Genomic DNA, 21,713 nt, shown 5'->3' on the forward strand with positions numbered 1-21,713 from the left:
CGAAGATGGAGACTGGGACGCAACCGAGTGATGCAGGCAGAGCCAGGCCTCCAGAACTCTATTCTTTCCCAGCGGAACAAGCCTCTGCCTGGGAGGAGGACCGCAAGTTTGTCCTGCGGGGCTGGTGTCTTGTCTTCAACATCCTGGCGACCCTGATGCTGTTCGGCATGTTGGATGGGCGTATGGCCTACCTGCAGGGTTCCTACACTGCTACCTGGGCTTCTGGACCAACTGCGGGAAGCACAAGTGCGCCAGCCTGGGCCAAGTCACCGGTCAGTAGGAGCCTGGGCAGGCTTTGGGATGCTCTGGGGGCGGGGTGGTCTCTGGAGATGATCCGGGGAGAGAATCTCTGGCGGAATCTCTTTGGGTGTTCTTGGTTGGGGGGGGGGAAATCTTTAGAATTCTTGAGAGGGTCTCTGGAGATTCTCTGAAGGCCTTATGAGGGAGCTTCCTGGAGTTATATGTGGGCTTATGAGGAAACAGGACTGTCATTGCTCATGGGAAAAAGAGCGTTACACTTGGCCAGAACCCAATCTGCCTCATGACTAGATGGCTAGACACCTTCATTCTCTCTCTCACTCTTTTTAAAATAGTGTGTGTGTTTTTTTAAGATAACAAGAGCCTTCCAGCTCCTTCAGAAACATTTTGCCTCCGTGTAGGTCTCCGCGTTTCCAGTGCTTTTGAGCATTGCCACAGAGGCAGCCCAGACCCTGGAGCCGGAGCTCTGGGTTTGAATCCTGGCTCAGACACTTGGTAGCTGGGTGATCTTGGGCATATTGCTTCACCCCTGTGTGCCTCAGTTTCCTCGTTTCTATAATGTCAGTGATAGTAGTATCAATTCATGGGCTGTTTGAGGAATACGTGAGTTAAAACACGTAAAGGAATTAGAACAGTGCCTGGAACATAGTAAGTGCTACCCCCAGATTTCTTCTTATTATTATAAGGATCCGCCACCCCACCGGCCAATGCACCTACCTTCATTTCAGATCTCAAATAAGTGCTCATACAACTTCCAGAATATTGTGTGGTATTAACCTTATTTATTTGAGTATCTCTTTCTCTTATACCTCTCAAACTCAAGCTGGTTTCAAGTTACGGAAAAGTCTGCAGGCATAAATTGTCCCTGCTTCGGGATCCAGGTACTCAAAAGGTATCTGTCTCTTGCCATCTCTCCTTGAAGGATTCTTTTGTGTTGGGCCCTCAGGCAAGCTGTGCTCATACAGTGGCAATGGGGCTCTCAGCAGCTCCCGGGTCCCATTTTTTTCCTGTAAGCAACGACGAAGAAAAGAGAATACGTTTTCTTCTGTGGCCCTCACACAAAGGTCTCAGGATTAGCTCCGATGGGATCAGATTAACTACCCTGGAATTTCTCACTCGTTCCTGAATCATTTGCTGTGGTCAGGAGGACGTCATGCTGTGTCTGGCTGGGTCTGAATCACATGCTTTTCTTTTTTTTTTAAAAAAAATATTTATTTATTTATTTATTTATTTATGGCTGTGTTGGGTCTTCGTTTCTGTGTGAGGGCTTTCTGTAGTTGCGGCAAGTGGGGACCACTCTTCATCGTGGTGCGCGGGCCTCTCACTGTCGCGGCCTCTCTTGTTGTGGAGCACGGGCTCCAGACACGCAGGCTCAGTAATTGTGGCTCACGGGCCCAGTTGCTCCGCGGCATGTGGGATCTTCCCAGACTAGGGCTCGAACCCGTGTCCCCTGCATTGGCAGGCAGATTCTCAACCACTGCGCCACCAGGGAAGCCCCATGCTTTTCTTAAGAGTCAACGGAGGGGGTCATTTCTGTCAGAATCACAAGGACAGAGGGTGGGCAGAGAGTTCCTCTGAACAATATCAAGTTGCTCTTGCCAAAAGAATGGGAATGGATGCTGGGTGGGCAAAAGCAACTGTGCACAATTTCCCCCTCTATTTACATTACTTTCTTTGAGCATGACTCCTTTTGGGGGATATATTCCCAAGAGCAGAATAGCAGTGCTTCAAAAGGGCTGAGGAAATTTTGTAAGGCTTTGATATACACTCCCCATATGGAAGTCAGGATTCTCATGACAAGCAGCAGAAGCCAATTCAAGCTGGTTTAAGCAGAAAATAGATTTACACAGGATATTGCGGAGCTTATAGACTCTCTGTGAGGCCAGGGAACTGGGCTCCAGGGACTGACTGAGTGATGAAGACTGTGCCGAAAGAGTCCTGAGGACTGGCTGACTGGTCACACACACTGTAGCCTGACGTGTGGACCCCAGTCTCTCCAGGCCTGGACTCCACTGGGGAACCTCTTTCTCTGCTGCCCCAGGACCCCAGAGGTAGTTGCAGCCACCCCGACTAGAATAGAGTTCATGGTTATTTCTCCTGGCTGCTGATTCCAAGTTTAGCGTGGCTCTATTTTATTGGTGGAACTTGGTCACATGCTGAGGTCCTAGCAGTAAGAGGCTGGTCTCCTTGCTGGGAAGTGTGGATACAAACATTGGGAAATTCCCCAAACATAGGACTGGTGTTCAAAGGTGCTGGGAAGACAAAAAAGAATGGTGAATATTCATTACATTCCTCATTTGTTCTAAAATGTTAACTCTGTGTGATTTTATTTGATTTTACTTTACTTTATTGTATTTTATTTTATTTTTTGGCTGCACCACGCGGCTTTTGGGATCTTAGTTCCCCCACCAGGGATTGAACCCTGGGCCCTTGGCAGTGAAAGCACAGAGTCCTAAGCACTGGACCGCCAGGGAATCCCTCTGTGTGATTTAAAATTTTTTCCTTTTTTTAAAATTTAAATGACTTTTGTTTTATTTGAACAGGTAATACATTTACGTGGTTCAACATTTAAAAAAATGCAAAAGTCTCCCTCTCATTTTTGTCCCCCGTCCCTCCCAGTTCCCCTTCCTGGGGGCAACCGATGTTACGAAGCCATTTTTAAGCTCTTGTGTGTTCTGCTAGTCAAAGTCTCTGCATATATGAGAAAATGGCTATGGTTATATACACATAAGATTATATATACATACACACACATATATAGGTATGTATTTATTTATATATCATTTAAAAAACACACATGGCAGTATTACAGTTCTCTTTTAAAGGTAAATCACCATTTATTGAATGCTAAGAATATACAAAGCTTTGTGGTTGGCATAAAGAAATAACAAATAGGTTGTGAAGGTTTTAATTATTTTTTAGGTGCAGAAATTTAGGATTTTTATGTAGTCTAAATTCTCCACCTTTGCCTCTGTGACTTTACCAACTGCTCCTCAGCTTTGGGGAGTTCTTCTCCTTCTAGATTTTTGGTGAACATTCAATTATGGTTTTATGTGTGTGTGTGTGTGTGTTTTAGGGTTTGACTGTGATTTTGGTGGGTGGTATTCAGGCAGTACTGAATCCTGTGCTCCTTGCCAGGAGCCTACAGAAGGGACCTGAATCAGTCATAAGTCTTTGGATCACAGGTGGTAGAAACTCTAACTTGAACTAGCTTGAGTGAAGGAATTTACAGGCTCACCTAAGTGAAAAAGTATGGGGGTAGAAATGCTTTCAGATAGGGCTGCATTCAGCGGTCCAAGGGACTGCATCAGACATTACTGTCTGTCTGTTTCTTGGTTACTTACTTGAGTGGGCTTCATCCTCAAGGCTCCATGTAGTGGCAAGGCAGGATCCAGTTAGGAAAAAAAAATCATTCTAGGTGCTTCAGAGGGAAGTAAATATAGGGAATTGGTTTCATGGGTAATAGAAGAGCTGAGAAGCCGAGTAGGAATGGTGAGGCATATCAGGGATTAGCAACTCAGGAAGCTGCTAGGCCCCTACGCCAGAAGGACAAAGGGAAGAAGTAGTATTACTGGAGCCTGGAAGTCGGAGCCATCTGGAAGGCATAGACTCATGCTGGGATTTGCTTAGAGGTGGCTACAATCACAGAAGAAATGCATCGATGGCTGAAGACACCAAGTGAGGCAGAAAGAGAGGAGAATAAAGACCCTGGCTTGGCCCCTCCCGCTAGAGCCAGTCTTCTGCCAGTGCCTCCCATGAGCCAAACAGAGATAAGTCAGTGAGCAAGGGAGGCTGGGAAATGTAGTCCTTGTAATGCAGAACAGAGAAGGGTGGGGAATGAACCTGAAAGCAGACAGAAGAATGACTGGCAGAACTGCTAACAACTCAGACCTCAGGTCCGGCAGGAAAAAAGAGTGCAGAAATTTCCTGCAAAAGTCCTGTGTGACTGGGTCACAAGGTACCCCCAAACCAAGCATGGTGGCTAGAGCAATACAACGTACTGACTGGCTTATAACTGGGACTCCAAGTGAGGAACGGCAGGAAGGCGAAATGCATGGTGCGGAGGTAAGCTGCAAATAGGCATCCCTTCTGACCAAACTACAGAGTGGGCTTGTCTCTGGGATGACAAGAGCCAGGGACTTGAGTGTCATCTCAACTCTCTTTCTCTCCTCCTCTTGTCTGCTTTTTCTTCTTAGTTTTACTCTCTCAGTTCTCCTGTCACCTAGGAGGCTGGGTCCAAGGCTCAGGCAGCTCCAAGCTCATAATCCTCTTGATTAGAGAAGAAAGAGCTGGTCCCTGACAGCTTCAGTTACAAAAACTCCCTGGGAAGAGCTTGATTGGTTGGCTTTGGTCATGTGCCCATGTTTGAGCCAATCACCACTGTCTGGGTCATGGGGCACTGTGATTGGCTCAGCCAGAGTCACATGACTACCTCTGTGGCCCCAGATGGCAGGGTATGTCATGAAAAACTCTCAACCAGGATTATGTGATTGATCCTGAGAGCACTATTGCTATTTTGTAATATGTGCAGTTTGCCAGAAACAAAGCAAATGGAGTCTTAGCTCATTTGGCTGAAATAGTCTTGCACTGTTCAAAAGCAGGCAAAGTAGGAAAGGGCTAAAAGGGAGAGATGTAATTCTCAGAAGGAGCTGAAACTCTTGTCATACTGAAATGCAAATTGGATAAGTATCAATTTTAAACTGAGTGTGGTTACGTCTTTTAGGTACTTTGGTTTTATAGGATTTGGAAATTTTCTTGTGTGTACATCTGTGTGTGTGCTATGGGGGATGTCAGGAGGGTGATTTGGAGAATGTCTGTGAGGGGCTCTAGGGTGTGAATGGGGGTGACATTGGGATACCTGGGGAGGTCTAGGGGTGTGAGTGGGGTCATTAGGGAAACGGGGTAAGAGTGGGAGAGAAGTAGCGTGACTTTAGAGGTGATTAAAGTGACTAAGGGTGCTATTGGGAGTGCCTGGGATTGGTATGGAAGGTATTAATGTGATTTGCTGTGGGGCATCTTTTGGGAGTATGAATAACTTTAGGGGTGACTGTGGGGATGACTCTAGAAATAACAGAGATGATTCTGTGGGGTGATCTTGAGGATGTGAGTGGGGGTGACTCAGGGGTCATCTGTGGGGTGACCTTGGAGGTATGTGTGGAGTTGATTATGAGAGTGTCTAGGATTGACTTTGGGGTAAGAGAGGGTGATTTGGGACAACTTTGAGGGTGCAAGTGGGGATGACTTTTTTCAAAATTGAGACATAGTTGACTTATAGTATTATATAAGTTTCAGGTGTACAACATAGTGATTCACAATTTTTAAAGAAAGTGGGTTTTTAAAGACTTTGGGTTAACTTTATGGGTACGTGGGGTTGACTTTGTGAGAGTGGGAGTCATTTTGGGGTTTCAAGGAGGTGACTTTGGCGAGGGCAGTGGGGGTGATTTTGAGGATGTCTGTAGCTAAAATTTGGGGGTGTCTGTTGGGGATGTTGCTCAGGGCTGTCAGTGGGGATGAGCTGGGAGGGTGACCTTGGAGAGTATCCGGGGGTGACTCTGGGGCATTTCCCCCTTCCCTTCCAGTTCTCATCCACATGAGCATGGGCTTCATGATCGTGGCCCTCATCCTGTGTCTACTCCTCCTCCTGGCCATGGGCTTCTCCTTCCGGCCAGTGTTCCGCCGCCTTAACAAGGCTGACCTCATCTTCAGTTCCCTCAGCTTTTGCATCGGTGAGTGTTTCCCTGGGGGAAGGGGTGCCCTCCCCACCTCAGCATCTCTCCCCGGGGCTCTCTTTCTGGCTTTGGGGAGGTGTGTCTCAGTTTCTGTCCTGCTGGGTCTCTGTCTTTGAACGCCTCTTGGGCTCTCTGCCCCACCCTCCCTGTGTGTTTCTCAGTTCTATATCCTTCTCAGTCGGGGTGAGTGTGCTGGGCCTCTCACTCTCTTCCTGTTTCCCCCTCTTTCTTTCCGCCCCCTCCTGGTATCTTCTGTCTTGTGTGTGTGTGTGTTTGCGCGCGCGCCCTTGTCATGGAGGGTGGGAGAGGATGTCTCTCTTTTCTCTTTCTGGGGGCCTCGGGGTCCCTGTCCAGCCTCGTGTCCATCTCTGGCCCCACCCCAGTGCAGGGCTCCTGGTTGTCCTCAGCCTGACGCTCTTTGTAGCCAACTGCGAGACGCTCCAACCGAGGCCACAGGTATCCTACCTGGTGACCACCTACCTGTGCTGGGGCGCCGGCGCCTTGACGCTGTGGGCCAGTGAGGGCGGGGCCTCGGGAGGAAGGGGCGGGGTCTCTGCAGGGGGCGGAACCCGGGGAGAATACCCGGCAGGGCTTCTGGCCAGATTGGGGCGGACCCCCGGGGAGGTCAGCCTCGAGGGAGAGGGCGGGGCCTAGGGCGGGGTTCGGAGTCCAGCAGCCCATCTGGCCCCCACCCCCAGGAACCCTGAGCTACTTAAACTACGTGGGCATGTGGGGCAAAAGGGGGCCTTCCACGGAGCTGCGGGTGAGCCGCCGCCGGTGCGTCTCGCAGCAGAGCACCCTGAAGTCCAAGTCCGAACAGCAGCAGTCAGACCCGGACTCCAAGAGCACCGAGGAAGAGCCCAGGTCACTTCCCCCGCAAGAACCCCCGTCTAAGCCTAAGCAATTGCACCCGAGCTTCTCAGGACACTGACGCCTAACCGCCGCCAGGTGCCGGGCCCACCCATTTCATCTTGGCCACGCGCCCGAGATTAGACTTCCCTGGAGGTCCCACCCCCCTAAGAACCCTCAGAGAACAGGTGGCAAAGCCCCACCCCTCGAGCCAGGGCCCTCCCTTTGCGGCTCTGTTCCCGCCCAGAGTCCTCCCCCTGCCCCCACCCCGGAAGTCCAACACCGCCCCCCCCAGTTCCGCACGCCGCCCGTGCTGTGTGGCCTGTTGGTGTGGCCCCGCCCCCGAGCCTAGCTAGGCCCCGCCCCCAGGTGTCCAGCCCTCGCTGGCCGTGGCCCGAAGCCGCACTTCATCCTAGGAGTTCCTACCCCTCCGAGGGCCAGCACCGCCCCAGGATGTCCAGTCTTGCCCGGGGCCGACACGACACTGCCCAGCATTTGACGTAGCCCCGCTCCTCGGCGGAACAGACCCCGCCCCAGGGAGGCGTGGCTTGCAATTATACCCCCCGCCCCTTCCTGGCTTCCCTGACACAATAAAACGTGGGCCCTATCTCTCAGAGTCCGAGCCTCCGTTTCGTGCCCTCCCCCAGGGCAGAGTGGGGCTCAGAGTTCTTGCCTTGTCCTTTGGGGTCTGAGCCTTTCTCTGCCTCTTTGTCCACACCTGCCTCTGACCCTTCCTTTCCCCCCTGATCATAACTGCACATCTCCCGCCGAGAGAGACCGGGAGGGCTGGGGAGGCTCTAGTCTGGGCCGGATGGGTCCCGAGTTCCCAGGTGTCTAGCGTCTGGAAGGGCAAATGACACCAGGAGTTGATGCATATTCGATTTTACTGGGGGTAAGGGACAGGGCGGGGGCATTCAGGGATTGTCAGCCATGGTCTTCTTGATCCAATCCACATACAAAATCACTTTGGTGTAGACGGAGGGCTTATTGGGGGCACCACACGGGATGTGTCCCCATGACGTGATTCCCTGAAACATACCCTCGCAGATCAGCGGGCCGCCTGAGTCACCCTACAGCACAAGGGGGAGGGGGAGAGTGTGAGAGAGGTTAGCTGGGCCTGGGGGGCTCCAGCACTTGGACCTGGGTGCACAGATCCAGACAGCGACTCCCCACCTCTGGGGAAAGAGACGATTGTCTCCAGAGTCCCCTCCCAGAAGAACATCAGCGGGGATTCCAACAGAGGGGACAGTGGCTTGAGTCCTGCCAATGGGGATGGGACCTCAGGGTCCAGTTTCTTCCCCGGGGTTGGGGGGGGGAGGGAGGGTCCAGGAGGAGGATGGTCCCTGCAGACAGATCAGTGGGGAGGAGGAGCGGGACCCATCCATAGGACACTCCCGCCCTCAGGGCGCATCTCAGATGTCACCTCTCCGGAGAAGCTTTCTCTGACCGGAGAGTAAGCATGTGTTAGAGGAACAGGCGAATTATGATGTGCAGGAGGGAGATACCCAGGATGCCGGGATGGGGATACAGGAAGGAAAGGGGGCAGAGGGCTACAGCTGGGAAGTTATGGAGACAGATGCCTGCTTAGCTCTGAACCCCAGTCCAGAACCTGAGTCCCCTCCCCCAGCACTGCAAGGCTCGGGGGACAGACTGGCTCACCACGCAGGTGTCCTTGCCGCCCTCCAGGTGTCCAGCACACAGCATGAACTCTGTCACCTTCTGGAGGTGGGCACTGGCACACATCTCATTGGGCAGGACAGTAAGGTCCACACACTGGAGGTCATCTGGGTAAGTGACTACGGGCCAGGGAGAAACACGGCTGTGGCCAGACCCCACCCCCTCAGCTCTCCTCCCCCAGACTCCGGAGTCCAGGTCCCCAGCCCCCTCCTCCCTTACACCCAGGTGCCTGGGCTCCAGGCTGCAGGGTGTGGCCCTGGCATACACTTATCTGGTTCGATGCTGCCCCAGCCAGAGGCATAGCAGGTGCTCTCCAGCTGGGGTTCCTCGGTGGGCAGCTCCAGGACCTGCACGTCCTCTGTGATCTGGACGGGCCCCTCCAGGCGGAGCAGCATGAGGTCATGGCTGTAGTCCTCCCCTGGGGGGAGGGTGTCGTTCTTCAGGAGGCTCAGGTCGAAATCGGGGTGTGGAAAGTCCTTACTGACATGGGCAAACTGGGCTGTGTCTTCGTCCTCAAACAGGTTGTGGCGACCCAGCCAGAGCTGGTAATTGCTGGTGAAGGAGAGGATGGAGACGATGAGAATGAGAGGGGAGGTAGAAAGGGAGGGCATGAGGAAGGGTCCAAAATGAGAAAGAGAAACAGGAAGGGTGGGGGGGAGAGAGGGAGAGAGAGAGAGAGACCGAGGAAAGATACAGAGTCACAGAAAACAAAGAGACTGCGAGTAAATAGATGAAAGAATGTGACAATGTCACAGACAGAGACAGGCTGAAATGGAGTCAAAGAAGAGCTTGGAACAGTAGAGAGGATGGGAAAGATGGAGGGGAGACGGTGTGATAGAGGGAGCACATAGGGGACAGGAGGAGGAAGAGACAGAGACCGTGAGGAACAGACTAAAAAAAGAGGAAGGGAGGGAAAGGACAGAGCGAGGCAGGAGAGTGAGAAACGGACCAGGTGAGGAAGGGAGGAGGAAGGAAGAAGAGAGAATGAGAAATAGAGACAGAGGAGGCAAAGGGGTGAGAGAGTGAGAGAGAGAACGGAGGAGCACGGGGGGGGGGGAGGGGGAGGGGAGGGGGCGGGGCGACCAGCTCAGCCGCAGCTGGGGCTGCGGGGCTGGTTCCCCAGCAGGCGGGTGACCTGGCCCCCAGCCCAAGGTCGGCGTCCCCTTCCTGCCCCAGCTCCCTCTCTCCTCTTCTCCTTCCTCCTTCCCTCCACTGCCCCCACTAGACCTTCTCTGTGTCCCCCTGGAGTGGATGATTGGCGTGGAGGGAGGGGCTGCCCAGGGATGGATAATCTCTTCCATTTCTCTGGGGTGGAGGTGCGCTCAGTAGTGATGGGAGAGGGAGTGAGGCAGAGACCCAGAGAGAGACAGAGAGACAGGTCAGAGAGTTGGAGGATGAGACATAGGTGACAGAGATGGCAGCAGAGACTTGAGATAGACAGAGACAGGGAGAGACACAGAGAAATGGAGACAGAAGAGAGAGGGAGAGAGAGACCAATCATAGTCACACAGAGAGACCCACAGCAGAGCCAGTTACTGAGAAACACACAGAGATAGGACAGAGGCAGACAGAAAGAGAGACAACAGGACTGACCCAAGAGACCCAGGCAACCATGGAGAGGGCTTCCCTGGGGTCATCCAGTCCCAGCCCTGCCCCTCTCCTTGTGACCCTGGACCACAACCTTCCCTCTCTGCCTCAGGTCCCCCAGCCTCCCCTGAGGTTATCCGAGGGGACAGTGCTGGCTGCTTGATCCTGTGTGTGCCCCTCTCTCCAGATCCCCTGCCCCTACTCACTCACTCCTGCAGTGAGCAGCTGTGAGCACCCACTGGGGGTCCACCAGGACACCGCCACACTGGAAGCTGCTGAAACGGTACAGAGCCACCTGCCAGGGCTGGGAATGCTTCTTACACTCGTGGCCTCCTATGATCCGGGACTGGATAAGGGGCACAGCACCTGTGGATGGGGGTGCTGGGTCAGGTCGGGTGGAGTTAGCAATGGGGCTAAGAGACGGGGCTAGGAGAGGGAGCTGAGCTGTGTGATTGGAGGTTCGTGGGGGTAGAGGACCAGAGCTGGGGGTCTGAACATGGGCCGGGGGTGTTGGGAAGGGCCTGGAATTCTGGAGCCATCCCTGGGATTGTGGGTTGGTGGCTGGTCCTGGGTGTGGAGACTAGGCTGAGTGCAGAGCTGACCCCCGGGATTAGGGTAGGGAGCAACAAGACAGCATCTGGAGCAGGCATCTGGTGAGGGGGTTGGGTGATTTGGGTTCTTGGACTGCGGGACAGGAGGCTATGGGTTCTGAGAGGGGAAACCAAGGATAAAGGCACCAAGAGACGAGGTCAGAGGCTGCAGGAGGAAGGATTTGGAGGATTAAGGGGCTCTCAGGCTGATGAAATGGTTAGGGCTTGGGTTGAGCTTTTGGGCTTCTGGAAAGAACGCAGATTTGGGCAATTAGGTTAGAGGGGCCAAGAAGAGCATCTGGGGAATTTGGGGGTTCCTGGAATGGAGCTGGGAGATGTGGGAGAATTTGGGGTTCCAGATCAAAGAATGAATGAAAGGATTAGGCTGGGAAAGGGGTCCTGTGATGTAGCAATGGCATTCTAACAAGAGTGAGGGCCCCGGGACCAGGTTGGGGTCAGACTGGGAGGGAGCTCAGGAGAAGGGAGAGCGGAATAACAGTCATTCTGGGATCGGGTGATTCTCATGGGGTTGGGGTTCATGGGCTGAGGCTACTGGAGGGATCTGGGGTTTTCTTGGGAGCAGCGTCAAGACAGGAATGGAGGAGGAGGCATATCAGGGGCCAAACAGCTGTGGGAACACAGAGAGAACTCACTTGATGTGGGGTTTTAGAATCAGATGTTGGGGTACCTAGGGCAGGACAGCTGGGCTGGGAAGGTACGTGTTGGGATCCTGGTGGGTGGGTTCCCAGAAAACCAGAGCTGCGCAGGAGGGGTTCTGGTTGGTAAAGGGCTGGAGCTTGGGGAAGGATGGAGATTCTCCAAGGAAAGGAGCATGTGATTGTGGGTTCTGGATATTTTTCCTGGGGGGAAAAGGCTGGGGTTGCGGGATGTGGGGTTCTGGAGCAAAGAGATGAGGAAGAGACATTTGCAGAACCCACCCCCGATACCAGATGGGAGGCCTACTTAGTCACAGACCAGAAAGTCTGTTTTTGAAGAAGTATAGGTGTCTAGTGAAATTTGGGGTCCTGGGGGGATGGCGGGGGACCAGATGTCGGGACTGAAGGAGCTAGTTGAGAGCTGACAGCTGGATGGGGAAAATCACCAGGGTGTGGTAGGATTTGGGGCCTCAAGAGCCGGACCACTGGGCCATAGAGAACTAGGGATAGGAGGGGGTGATTAGGGTCCCAGAATCTGATGGGATTGGGGGGGGGCTCCGTGGAAGAGAGAGACAGAGATGGCCCAGGATCTGCCCCTTTAGTAAAGTGGATGGGGGCAGGGATCTGAGAGGGGAAGAGGAGAAAAGTCTGGTTATTCCCGAGGGAGCAGGGACCTAGTGCAAGCAAGGTGACACTGAGGAGGGGCCAGGTTGGATTTTACGGTGGGGCTGGGAGAGATAAGAGAGAGCCTGGTGTCCTGGTCTGGGCTAGACTGGGTCGCAGGGGTGCAGGCTGCGGTACCATGTGGGAGGGGAGGGACTCATGGAGCGGGGCCGGGGGGCAGCATGAGAACCGGGGCCCGACCGCCCTCCCACATCTTTCCCACTGTCTCACCAGTCCCTGCCAGGGACAGGGCAAGGCACAGAACCGGGAAGCACATGATGACAGAGGTGTCCAGGGGCAGGCAGGCGGTGAGCTTGGAGCTGGGGAGCCCTCCCCGAGGAGCCTTTTATAGCCCTCATCCCCCCCAGGGCCCCACCCCTGCCCTGCTGGCACTCAGATGCTGGCCAAGGCCCTGCCCCTGCTTCCTGGGGGCCAGACAACCCTCTCCCGCCCCCAGCCCTTGTGGAAGGGGCGGGAGAGCCAGCAGCTGTTGTTCTGCAGGCCCTCGGTCTCACTGGAAGCCTTCCTGGGGCCTGAAGCCAGACAGGGCAGGGCCTGGAGCTCCTGGGGCCTTGCTCTTGGGGACAGAGCCAGTGAGGGGAGGTGGAGGTGGGGCAAGTGGAAGCAGAAACAGCAAGGTGGAAGAACCATTGACCTCCAACACAAAACCCCATATACCTTAACCCCACGTAAGGCTATGTACCCCCAAGACCCAATATACCCTCAAATACCAGCAGTGGGGCCCTGATTCCTTTCTCCCTGCACCACTTCTAGCCAAAGATACCAGCTTCTCAGCTTCTAGAACCCCCTGAAATGTAAGCCTTTGCTTTCAGAATGCCTTGACTCTTGCACTCCTAGATTTGGGATCCAGGCCCCTAAATCTACTCTTCCTTTCATAATAAAATCTTAGGCACCTCCCCTCACCAAATCCTAGCATCCCCAGATGCAGGAATATGAAGTTTCAATGGTTCCCAGGGTAAATTTCCTAGCATTTCAAAATCTAATGCCCCCCCAAACAATGTTGGGCCCCAATACCCACCTCCTCCTTGTTCCCCAAATCTGGATCCTCAAGGTCATGTCCTCCAAAGTCCCAAAGATCCTGGACTCCTGCCTTGCAGGGTCAAGAGATCGTCTCTGCAAATTCCAATCCACCCTCCCCTCCATAAACTATTTAGGTCTCAGGAGCCAGGTTCTTGTGCCTTGACGTTCAGTGACCTTGAAACATCACATTTTTGGGGTCAGGAACTAGATTCCTGCAGCCTCAATGATAAACCCAATCCATTTCTAAGGTTTCCAACTCATTCTCTTGGCTCTTCAGTAAAATCAAAGCAGCTCATGGGGGCCCAACCTCTGCTGTAGGTCAGGAACCTGCCTAAGGAAAAGAGAGTTTTTGCCTTTTTGCCATGGCTACCAGGAAGCCTAGAACTAAATCTTGAAGAAAATGAAGTCATTCTTGAGCACCTAGTGTGTGCTGCGTTCTTTCACTGGGGTCCAGAAATACAGAGTATTTTCTCAGTGCCAGGCACTATTCAAATCAGTTCATATGAATCACCTCATTTAATACTCACAACAACCCTCTGAGGAAAGCAATATGAGATGGGGGAAACCCAGGCTGACTGAGGTTGGGTCTTTTGCTCAAGATCAAATAGCTGATCCTAGGTGCTGAATGAACGTCAGGGCAGTGGGTGAAAAGGAACAGTATATAGTGGCTGTGAGTTCCCCACCCAGTCTGTGGCCCCCATTTCCCTTCATCCCCAGAAGTAAGTTGCAGAAACTTCCACAGAGAAACTTGCATCAGTGTTTTCTGTTATTCTGGTATCAAACAGGTGACCTGGAGCACCAGCTCTGGTCTCAGATGGGCAAGTCCTTGGCTAACCTCTGGGCCTTGGACGGGGTCTTGGGGGATGGCCCAGTTCTGTTCCAGGTCAAGATGGGGCTGCTGGCCAGCCATGGGGGCTTCTGTGTAGTCAGGGACACAGGTGGTAGGCCAGAATAGTCAGTTCCTCTTCATGGTTTCCTTGATCCACTCCAAGTAGCTGCAGACTTTGGTATAGACACTGGGCTTGGTGGTTGTGTCGCAGGGGACATCACCCCAGGACACAATGCCCTGCAGGACATCCCCACAGACCAGGGGTCTGACCTGGTCTCCGGACCCCCGGAGTCACCCTGTAGGGAGAAGGGGAAGATTGAGTGGGAAACTTCTGGATCCAGTGCCCCTATCCCCATCCTAAACACCATTCAGAATCTCAATTAAAACCCAATCCAACCCCACCCCAGGCCAACCCACCCCAACTCAACTCAATACAACCCAGTTTAATCCAAATCAATCCAACCCCACCTCAACCCAACACAGCTCAATATAACCCACATCCAATCCCACCTCCCCACAACCACAACCCAACCTGACCCCCACATCTTTCCCATTCAGAATCTAACCTAACCCACGCCCACCCTCATTCCAACACAACCCAGCCCCGATCGTCATGTCTCTTGCCTCCCAAACAAAATTTACCCCCATCCCCAGTTCAACCCTGATGTATTTCCCATCTGAGATCAAACCAAACTCATATCCATTCTCAACGCCAGCCCATGCCGTCCCAAACCGCATTGCCTCCCCAAACACAACCCAAACCCATTGCCTCTGTAACCCCAACTCCAACCTCACCCCCATTCTAACTGCCCTTCCTCCTCCATCCCCGAAAACTCTCCTTAACATCTTCTCTGGCCCAAAGCAAGCAAAACCCTGCCCCATTCCAACTCCCAGACCTGTTCCCCTCTCTTCCCCCTCCTTCCATGGCTCCCTGTCAGCTCTGGCCTCACGGGAGTCCGTGCCTCTGCCCTCCACGCCCGCACACACTGTGGTGTTCACCAGGCGCCCTGCATAGTCCTTGTTACAAGATGTGGTCCAGATAATGCTGATGTTGGCCCAATGCAATGTATCTGGGAGTCTCACTGGGGAGGACAGTAGAGTCGGAGCGAATCCATAACATTTCAGGCCCTCGTTCCCTCCGCCCAAGAGCCCTGGACAATACGGTCCTCGAGGCCTGACATCCAGTTCCATGTTTCCACGCACCTTGTGACACGGGGCTCCCTGTGGCCTCGGGCTTGTTGTCGGACACCAAGCCCCAGCCAGACACCACACAGGCCTCGCTGGGCTGGGGGCAGCGCGTGGGCAGCGGGACCCGGGGCACTTTGGTAGAGACGCGCGCGGGCCGGGTTAGACGCAGTAACGGGATATCATGACGGTGGCTCTGCGCTTCGTAACGCGCATGTGGGACAGTGAGAGAAACAGCCCGCAGTTGCTCCGGGCCATCGCGCTGGCGCAGCTCTCACGGAGCTGTGCGGGCGAGTGGTTAGTCGCAAGCGGGGTGCGGAGCAGACAGAAAGATCAAAGAGTGGGCAACTTTGGGTCCCCTGACCCTTTGGGAATCTGGAGATCCCATCAGCCTTTCCGCAAGGCCCCCGAAGCCAATAGTTTCAGCCTCTGCCTCTCAGAGACCAAGGTGCCAAAGTCATGCGCACACCTGGAACTCAATCCCCAGGCTCCAGCTCTTGTCCTCAGAATACGTGATTCTCAGATCCCTAGACCCTCCCGCCACGCCCCCTCAGGACCCCAAGCCTTCATACCGCGATTGGCAATGGGCTGCAGAGAGCACCCAGCGCGCGGGGAGATGCGGGAACCCCCGCAGTTACAGCTTCCATGCTCGAAGAGGGCCACCTGCCATGGCTGGGGGTGGGGCGCACACTTATCACCCCTCAGCACCTTGTCACTGTCGTCCTGGGCCACTGAGAGAGGAGACAGAGGAAGACCCCCGAGGACAGAGTCCTTTCCCTTGCACCCTACGCCTTCCTTGTACCCTGACCTCACTACACATTTTCCACCTGTTGCCTTTCCCCAACTTCTTAAGATGTCCCTGCTGTTGATTTTTAAGCACCGCCTTCTCTCTAGCTTTTACAACTGCTGCTTGTTTTCTCCAGAACTGTCCCTCTGCCCTCGGCCCCCACTCGTTTGCTACAGGACTCCGGGAGAGAGAGGACAGGGAGAGGACCAGAGGGCAGGAAGTCCTCTGGGATTGGGAGTAGAGACAAGGACAATGGATACAGGTCCGGACAGATGGTCACTTGGAACCAGCCATTCAAGGTCACCGAGCTGTCACAGACACCAAAAGGGTGTGGCCACTCGATCTGTGTGACACACATTCTTGGCTCCAGAGTCTGGACATCTCAGCCAAATGCAGTATCTTACAAGGACACACATGTACCCACAAAAGGTCATGGGCAAACATACAGGCACAACCAGTCTTCCAAACTTAGGAACTGATATGGATAGTACTTTCAGCTGAAACTCATTTGCACGTACATGGGTTGCAGCTTCAAGAATCACAGCACAGAACTTCATATGTGTATGTGAATAAGGATAGTTAAGGCATGAGCATGTGTGTGTATATGTGTGCACACACACACATTCACAGACACAGGTTTGGACATAGAAGCTCAGACCTAAATTTACAGTCTCCAGTGTGGATCTGCATATACTAGGCCACAGACTTGCACACTTGCACACGGGGTCTGAACAACAAGGTGAGGTCCTTAATAAGGGTACACAGGGAGAGACACCGATACACACTCAGGTCCCAAAAGACTTGTCACCAACATGGGTCTATAGTGTAGTGGTTAAATCTGAAGTGATAGAGTAAAAAATCCTGGATCCAAACATATTATCTGTGAGACTTTGAGCAAACGGACTTTTCTGTGCCTCTATTTCCTCATCTGTATAATGGGATTGTTGTAAGAATTAAATGCGAAAGAGAGCAAGAGAGAGAGAGAGAGTGAGAGAGTGTGTGTATGATGTCTGGCATATTGTAACTGCTTTAAAAATATTAGTTATTTTAAACAAAGAGCATATAGATTTATTTATGTAGACATATGTGTGGATGTTCAGGTTGTGGACACAAATTTAGCCAAAGTAAGCCAGACTTACGTGCAGACCCAGATAAAGATCGTCAAGGTCAAAACTGTTATTCATTCCCAAGTCACTTTGTGGAGATTCAAAGTTATAAAACCGACCCAGAGGGCCAGAGCTCAGATGTGGACCCACTAGATCAGACCCAGGGAAACATGGGACACAAAGGTGGCATTCAAGGTCAAAGACACATTGCTCAAGACACAGGCAGCCAGGTCAGGACATACTTATCCATCTCTAGATCAGCCCCCAAGTCACTCACTTGGTGTTCAGGGTCACTAATTGAGTTTCACAGTTGGGGACCTGGTTCCGACATGTGGGCAGGACGTAGACACAAAGGACTTTGCACACACACACGCCCCTTACCCACACTGCACCATGCACGAGGACATGCACAGGGATGCGTCAAGATCATAGGACATGACCCCCTACACTGGGCAATGTGGATATGTCCCCTCAAGGTCACAGCCAGGCACACAGACACCCGCACTGGGGCAAGATTTGCACAGCCACTCCAAATGCCCACACTCTACCTGCCAAGGTCAGGAACTGGGCCAAGGGCCCTGGCAAGGCGGGGGGAATGCGGATGTGGTGGACAAGGGGCTTAACAAGGGAAGGGTGGGATCGTCCTACAGAGAAGAACAGAGGGCGCGGGTTGAACAGGTGGGCACTGAGGCCGCCCTTGGCCAGTCCAAGCTGGAGGAGGGCGGAGGCCCTAGCTGGGTGCAACGGGCAGGTGGGGGGCAGGGAGGAGAGAGCACAGAGAGAGCCTGAAGGGAGGCTGGCAGCAGGGGGGAGGTCTGAGGGGCCCCCAGAAGTGACGGTCATGCGGGGGGGGGGGCGGTTAATAAAAGTCCACCTTCAACTTCTCCAGGGTAGAGGTATCAGGTTACAGTTAATTTCTCCACGGGTCGTGGCTGAACATGGTCTGGAGCTCTCCTGCCACCTGGGGTCACCTTGACCTAGTGGCTGCCCCTCTCTGAGCCACAGAGGACGAGATGAGTGCTGGGCGCTCTGCCTGGAATATACCAAGTGCCCAGCAAGGCTGACACACCTTGACGGGGCGGTACCTGGGCCGGGACCACATTTAATCCTCACAACAACCCTGTGAGGGAGCATCTGTTGTTATCTCCCTGGTACAGTTAGGGAACCTGAGTCACAGAGACGTTAAGTAACTAGAAAGTGGCAGAGGCAGGATTTGAACCCAGAGCCTGTGTTCTTGAGCTTCCCAGCATGTATTTAATGCTTAGTATAAGCTTTACCTACATCGTGCTATTGAGCCCTTACCATTATTGTTGCAGGTAGGTGCTGTCTTCTAAAGAAGGCACTTAAGGACCAGAAAGGTGAAGCAATTTCCTCAAGGTCACACAGCAAGGAAGGAGCAGCCCCAGAACTCGAACTCAGGTCTGTGTCACCCAAGGGCCATGTTCATTGTCATGGGAACTCCAGAGCAGCCCCAGGCCCCTGACAGCTCTTGGAGTTGGGTGAGGACCCAGGGATGTCAGCATGTGGCTGGGGTGGGTGTGGGAGAAGGATCCTCAGATGGTCCCCGAGTGAGGGAGGCGCTGGCAGACTGCAGGACCCAGACAGGCTGGGGGGATTAGGTGGTACTACACTCCCACAGAACCGGACCTGACCTGGGCCCACCTCACCTGCAGACGTCAGCAGGAAGGAGAAGGTGAGGAGAAGCCACGTTGCGAAGGAGGGACCAGGGCTCTGCTGATGTCTGGGGAGGGGAGAGAGCGAGCAGGTGTGAGGTTGGACCCTCCTGCCCCCACCTGGATCCCTCCAGACACAAACTCATCCCACCTGCTCTTAAGAACCCCCTTTTCACCATCCTTGTTCCCCACCCCAACCTGCTCTTCCTCCCGGGCTCCCCATCTCCCAAGGGTCTGCTGTTTCTCCAGGCACCGGGACAGACTCCCAGGTACACCCACAGCCTGGCAGAGCCCAACACCATCCACTTATCCCAGAGCTTTGGCTCAGGATACATGCTTTCCCCAAACCCCATACCAGCCTCCTATCCGGCCTCTTGGGTCCTCCTTTCTAAGCCCGTCCCTCCACTCAAGTCCCACTCCCCTCACAGCCAGTACCCCTACCTGGTTCCACAGGACCCCCTGGCCAGGTCCCTTTTCCACTCACAGCTCTCGCCGACCCCTGGCACCCCCAGGATAAAGTCCCGGTCCCCCAGCCTCACTTGCGAGGCCACGAGTGGCTTCTCCCCTTCTAGCCCCTCTGGCCGGGTCTCTCCTGACCTTGCTCGTCTAAGCTATTTCTTCCCATTTTCCTTCTTGCAATTTCGTGCCTCCACACTTCTGTTCAGGCTGTTCCTCCTCCCAGGTATCCCGGTCCCTTCAAGGTCCACTTCCTCCTGGAGGCCTCTTCTGACCTCCCTGAGTCAGTGGAGTCTGCCTCCCCTTCCAGACCAAGAACTCCCTGAGGACAAGCCTAACCTGACTAGACTCTGGACCCCAGCACTGCCCAGAGCTAGGCAAGCTTTGGGCTTGAATTAAAGCCCTTTTCCCCCGCATTTTCCAAATTCCTATTTGTCCTCTGAGGCTCAGCCCTCACCTCTTCTGGGAGACCCTGATACCTAACAGGTATCTCTTCTGGGGCCTATAGTGGCTGTTCTGGTTCCATCCCCAGGAATGCTCAGGTCAGGTCCTCTCTGTGTCCCCAGCACTGCCCAGCCAGGGGCCCGGCACACAGGAGGCCTCAGGGAGATTGTGCTGAGCTGACCTGCACCCCTGATAACTCCTGACCTTGTTCCTGGCTCCGGTACAAGTGCTTTAGAAGACGTCCTCCTGATTTACTCCATCCCCTCCCCCACCTCACCACTGCAGCTCCCTCTTGCATCTCCAGGACATTTTCTTGGTTCAGGTTCAACTCGGTGCCTCAGTAAACAACACATGGACCTACCCAGGTGCCCTTGACATGCAAATCCCTCAGGGCAGTCCATGTCTGCTCCCTGGAACCAGGGCATCCCATGTCTCCCCTAGACCAGGGAAGACCTGTGTCTCTCCTCACTCCAAACCCCCTGCCCCATCTCAAAGATCTCACCCCCTCCAGATCCTCCAGCAACATCTGGGGTAGCTTGGAAGCCAGAAGAAAGTGAGCAGGCACATGAATGCCTGAATTTATAAGCTCCCAGCCGCACCCGGGTCTTGGGGGAGGGGGATAGGGTGAGGTGGGGAGGAAGTGGCTGAGAGGTTTACAGGCAGGGATGCCTAAGTGGCTGGTGGGGTGGGGGACAAGACCTACTGAGCATTTATTAGGCTGAAGCTTTTGTCTGAGTCTGTGAGGAGGAATTTCCCTACCAAGGGCAGTTTGTCAAGGGGGAAGAGACAGTAGGGCAAGAGCAGAAAATTGGAGGAGATCAAAATATAGAACCAGGAGTCTGGAGTATGTAAGCTGGAATTTGGGGTCTGGAGTGTAGAAACTGGATTCTAGAGTCATGCTTCTTGTGCCTGGATTAGGGGTCTGGATCTTGGATTCTGGAGCTGGACCAGGATCCCCAGTTCTGGATCCCTGGTTCTGGATTCTGAACCCTCTATTCTGGATTCTGGATCTTGGATCTCTGAGTCTGGACAGTGGATTCTGGGTCTGGATATCCAATTCTGGATCTTGCATTCTGGATATATATCCCCAATTCTGGATCTTGGAGTCTGAACCTCCCAATTTTGGACTCTGGATCTTGGATTCTTCATCTTTGATTCTGGATCTCCAATTCTGAATTCTGAGTTTGGGGCCTAGAATTGGGCACTCATGACCTGAAGTCGGGAGTGGATTTTGGAATGTGACTTCTGGAGTTTGGGTCTGGAATCTGGATCCTGGACTCTGGCCTTTGAGTGACAGGTCTCAGTCTTGGATTCTAGATCCAGGGCCTCTGAATCTAGAGTCCAGACTAAGAATCTGGGGTCTGATGTTTGGAATCTAGGACTTGAGGTTTTGGGGCCTGGAATATGAATGATAGATTTTGGATTTTGAGTTATGGGGCCTGGATTCTAGAGTCTGGGTCTAGACTCTGAGGGTTCATGGATTTACTTTGGAATGTGAAGTATGGAGTTTCAAAGCTGCATTGTGGGAACTTCCCTCGTGGTCCAGTGGGTAAGACTCTGCGCTCCCAATGCAGGGGGCCTAGGTTCGATCCCTGGTCAGGGAACTAGATCCTGCATGCATGCCTCAACTAAGAGTTCGCCTGCTGCAACTAAGACCTGGTGCAGCCAAACAAAAAAACAAAAACCAAAAAAAACTCCCCCAAAAACCCAAAAAACTGCATTGTGTATTTAAGCGGCTGGACTAGGAGACAGGGGCCTGGCTTCCATGATTCTGAGATTCCTAGACTCTTGACTCTAGAGCATGACTTTAGAGACTGGGAGACTAGAGTCTTTATTCTGGATCTTGCAGTCTTCATTCTGCATCCTGAGGCTTGAAATCTGGATTCTGTTTTCTGGAGACCGGAGATCATCATTAAGATGACCCAAAGCTTTGGGAATTTAAATTTGTTTTCCAGTGTCTCAGTACCATAGGGGGTCCTGGGAAATTGTCTAGAGTCTATCGTGCCTTGTTTAAATAATGAGGAGGCACAGGTAGAAGGAGATACTAACCTCAGATCACCCAGTGAAAGATGGGACCTATTATAAGCATAGTTTCTCCCTGTTTCTGGAAATCCATCACATATACAGGAAGGGGTTGCATGATTGGGGCTGACTGTTAAGGACATCAGTGGCCAATGCTTAGG

General features: G+C 53.2%; 2 protein-coding genes across 2 annotated transcripts; both read right to left on the reverse strand.

Moving 5' to 3' along the window:
* Positions 1-7,702: 7,702 nt before the first annotated feature.
* On the reverse strand, positions 7,703-12,354 carry KLK1 (kallikrein 1). The gene is made up of 5 exons (XM_007179914.2): positions 12,241-12,354; positions 10,307-10,466; positions 8,779-9,065; positions 8,496-8,632; positions 7,703-7,906 (listed from the first exon to the last, which is right to left on the reverse strand). The coding sequence occupies exons 1-5, from the start codon at positions 12,284-12,286 to the stop codon at positions 7,751-7,753; spliced, it is 786 nt and encodes a 261-aa protein (XP_007179976.1). The 5' UTR covers positions 12,287-12,354; the 3' UTR covers positions 7,703-7,750.
* Positions 12,355-13,819: 1,465 nt separating this feature from the next.
* KLK15 (kallikrein related peptidase 15) lies at positions 13,820-20,056 on the reverse strand. The gene is given in 8 exon segments (XM_057533734.1): positions 13,820-14,169; positions 14,830-14,961; positions 15,083-15,337; positions 15,629-15,671; positions 15,674-15,787; positions 18,620-18,698; positions 19,544-19,623; positions 20,033-20,056. Coding segments are annotated over 8 exon segments (891 nt in total). The 3' UTR covers positions 13,820-14,005.
* Between the last annotated feature and the right edge of the window lie 1,657 nt (positions 20,057-21,713).

This window comes from Balaenoptera acutorostrata, chromosome 19 (assembly GCF_949987535.1).
Source record: "Balaenoptera acutorostrata chromosome 19, mBalAcu1.1, whole genome shotgun sequence".
NCBI classification, from domain to species: domain Eukaryota; kingdom Metazoa; phylum Chordata; class Mammalia; order Artiodactyla; family Balaenopteridae; genus Balaenoptera; species Balaenoptera acutorostrata.